The 2,085-nt window shown below is 45.1% G+C and overlaps 2 protein-coding genes across 2 annotated transcripts in view; both read right to left on the bottom strand.

The window, feature by feature from the left end:
* Positions 1–499, bottom strand: part of TEOVI_000054600 (Trypanosome variant surface glycoprotein C-terminal domain containing protein, putative) — a gene marked incomplete at both ends in the record, with an annotated part of 528 nt that extends 29 nt beyond the window's left edge. The window contains one exon of the mRNA XM_067223854.1: positions 1–499. Coding sequence (XP_067079955.1) covers positions 1–499 — 499 coding nt within the window.
* A 197-nt stretch (positions 500–696) lies between these two features.
* TEOVI_000054500 (Trypanosomal VSG domain containing protein, putative) lies at positions 697–1,542 on the bottom strand (the record flags this gene model as incomplete). The annotated part of the gene is made up of 1 exon (XM_067223853.1): positions 697–1,542. The coding sequence occupies one exon, from the start codon at positions 1,540–1,542 to the stop codon at positions 697–699; it is 846 nt and encodes a 281-aa protein (XP_067079954.1).
* Positions 1,543–2,085: the final 543 nt, after the last annotated feature.

The following is a 2,085-nucleotide window of genomic DNA, read 5'->3' as shown; positions in this document are numbered from 1 at the left end:
TCACAAAAGCAGCAGCTATCAGAGAAAATTTCTTATTGAGGAGAATGCTGGAATCCTTGCAATCTGTTCCCTCCCACTTACAATCCGGAGATTTGCAATCTTTCTCAGGTTTGCCTTTGCATTTCTCTGTTGCTGTTTCAGTCCCTCCTGTTTGATGTTGCGTTGCAGGGACGCTATTTGTTGTGGCTTTTGTTCCGTTGTATTTGCAATTTTTACTGCCATCGCTTTCTGTTTCATAACTGCAGTAAGTTTTGGCATCGCAATCAGTACTTTTGGTTATTCCTTCGCACTCAGTTGTTCTTGCGCCAAGCTCTGCGTCTGATAACTTAGGCTTTGCTGGAGGATTGCCGGCTGGTATAGCCGCTACATCTGCAAGTTGGTTTACTTCATCCGCCAGGTTGTACGCACCGTGTAACAGCGCCGCAATGAGGTCCGCTATAGACTGCTGTCGTTGTGCTGCCTCCCAGCGTCGTTCAAGTAGCTTGGCTGCTTGTTCCATGGAGGACACGTAAGTCAGTTTGTCAAAGTTATTCGCTAGATTTGTTATTTTTGTGTTGTACTTGACACAAACGCCGTTGTTGCTGGTGCCGTTGCAGCTGGTAGTTGCGTAGTAGCCAAGGTATCCTTTGGTGCCTATTATTCGTATCTGCGACTGTAGTTCGTTCAGTACGTGGCGAATGGCTTCAGGGGTTACGGTTATATTTGGGTTCGCGGGCAAAGCCTTTTTACAGCGGCGAATTGTGTGTGCAGAGCTGTGTTTACGGCTGTCCAGCCCACTGCAGTACTTGCTTTGGCATCTGGGTGTATAGTGTCTGTTGCGGATCCCGCCTCTACAGCCAAACATAGGAGGACATATGCTAGTGGCTCCTTTCCATTTATTGTGCCGTCCGCGTCGCATGCGGCTACTGTTTTTGCCCCTGGCAAGTTTGGGGTGCCTGTTGTGAAACTCGCTTTGCCGCTAGCATCGCCATAAACCACTTCTAACATCTTTTCGTCAACTTTTGCCTCTGTGGTCTCTTTCCATGTGTTCTCATCGGCTGTACCGGACGCTGCTAGTTTCTTTGCCTGCTCTATAATGTTGTTTACCCGCTTTTGCGCTAGTCTCTTGGCTAACCCTGTTAATGTCGCTAAGGCCGATGCTTTTATTGTCTTGGCCGGTTCAGTGCTTGCATCTTTGATTGCCTGCCGAGCTTTGGCCCACGCCTCCCATTTAGTCTTCCACTCTGGTCTAGTGGTTTTATCTTTGTTTTCGTCATATTCCCACTTAACCTCTTGACCTTCACCTTTTATAAATTTGGATTGCCATTTTTCGTTGCTTAGTGTCATGTTGATGGCTTCTAGTTCGTAAAGAGCCGCTGTTGGATCTGCAGGCTGTAAATCTGCCGGGGCTACAGCCTCCTGGATTTGCAGCAACGCACACGCGGCGGGAAAAGCTGCCGCATTTGCTTCGTCGGCAATGGCCTGTGCTACCTGTGGTCTGCATATTGCGAGAGTTACAACGATTGTTAAAGTCAGCACTTCCCCTGAATGTCTGTGGTCCATTTTGTGCTTTTCTATATCAGAGCTTGTGTGAAAGGCGCAGAGAGTGATATTATGGACCACTGTTTCTTAGTTTGCTCATTTTATACTTTACAGTTGCATGTCCACTATAGAAAATTTGAAATATCCAAGCTAGTCGGCCAGCAAATGGTCGCCAAGTAATTACAACTTGATCGGATTAAACAATTCCTTTTCTTTAAACGCTTCACCACAAATATTCTTATATTACAAATACAATTATACTTCACTAACTACATAAATACGAATTGTTCTCAAACCTTTATTTGTAAATTTCCTTCGCTCCAACTGCTTATACCAAGTAAAGTTGAATATTATTTTTCTATTCTTTGCCTTCCAGAAGAGCGCACGTCCTGGAAACTGAAGAAACGCGAGATCGTTGCCAGAAGTTAAGTACGGACTGAGAAAAGATTCTTTCATCATAATCCAGCCCAATCATTCCTCTCCTCCTCGAAAAATCTCTGCCCAGCATATTCTTCCTGAATGGCACTCCATATTAGAAAATGTTTGAAATACTCTGCTCTAATC

This window comes from Trypanosoma equiperdum (assembly GCF_001457755.1).
Source record: "Trypanosoma equiperdum strain OVI genome assembly, contig: ctg_198, whole genome shotgun sequence".
NCBI classification, from domain to species: domain Eukaryota; phylum Euglenozoa; class Kinetoplastea; order Trypanosomatida; family Trypanosomatidae; genus Trypanosoma; species Trypanosoma equiperdum.
Note: the sequence above shows the minus strand (reverse complement) of the source record. Positions and strands in the feature narration are given on the sequence as shown.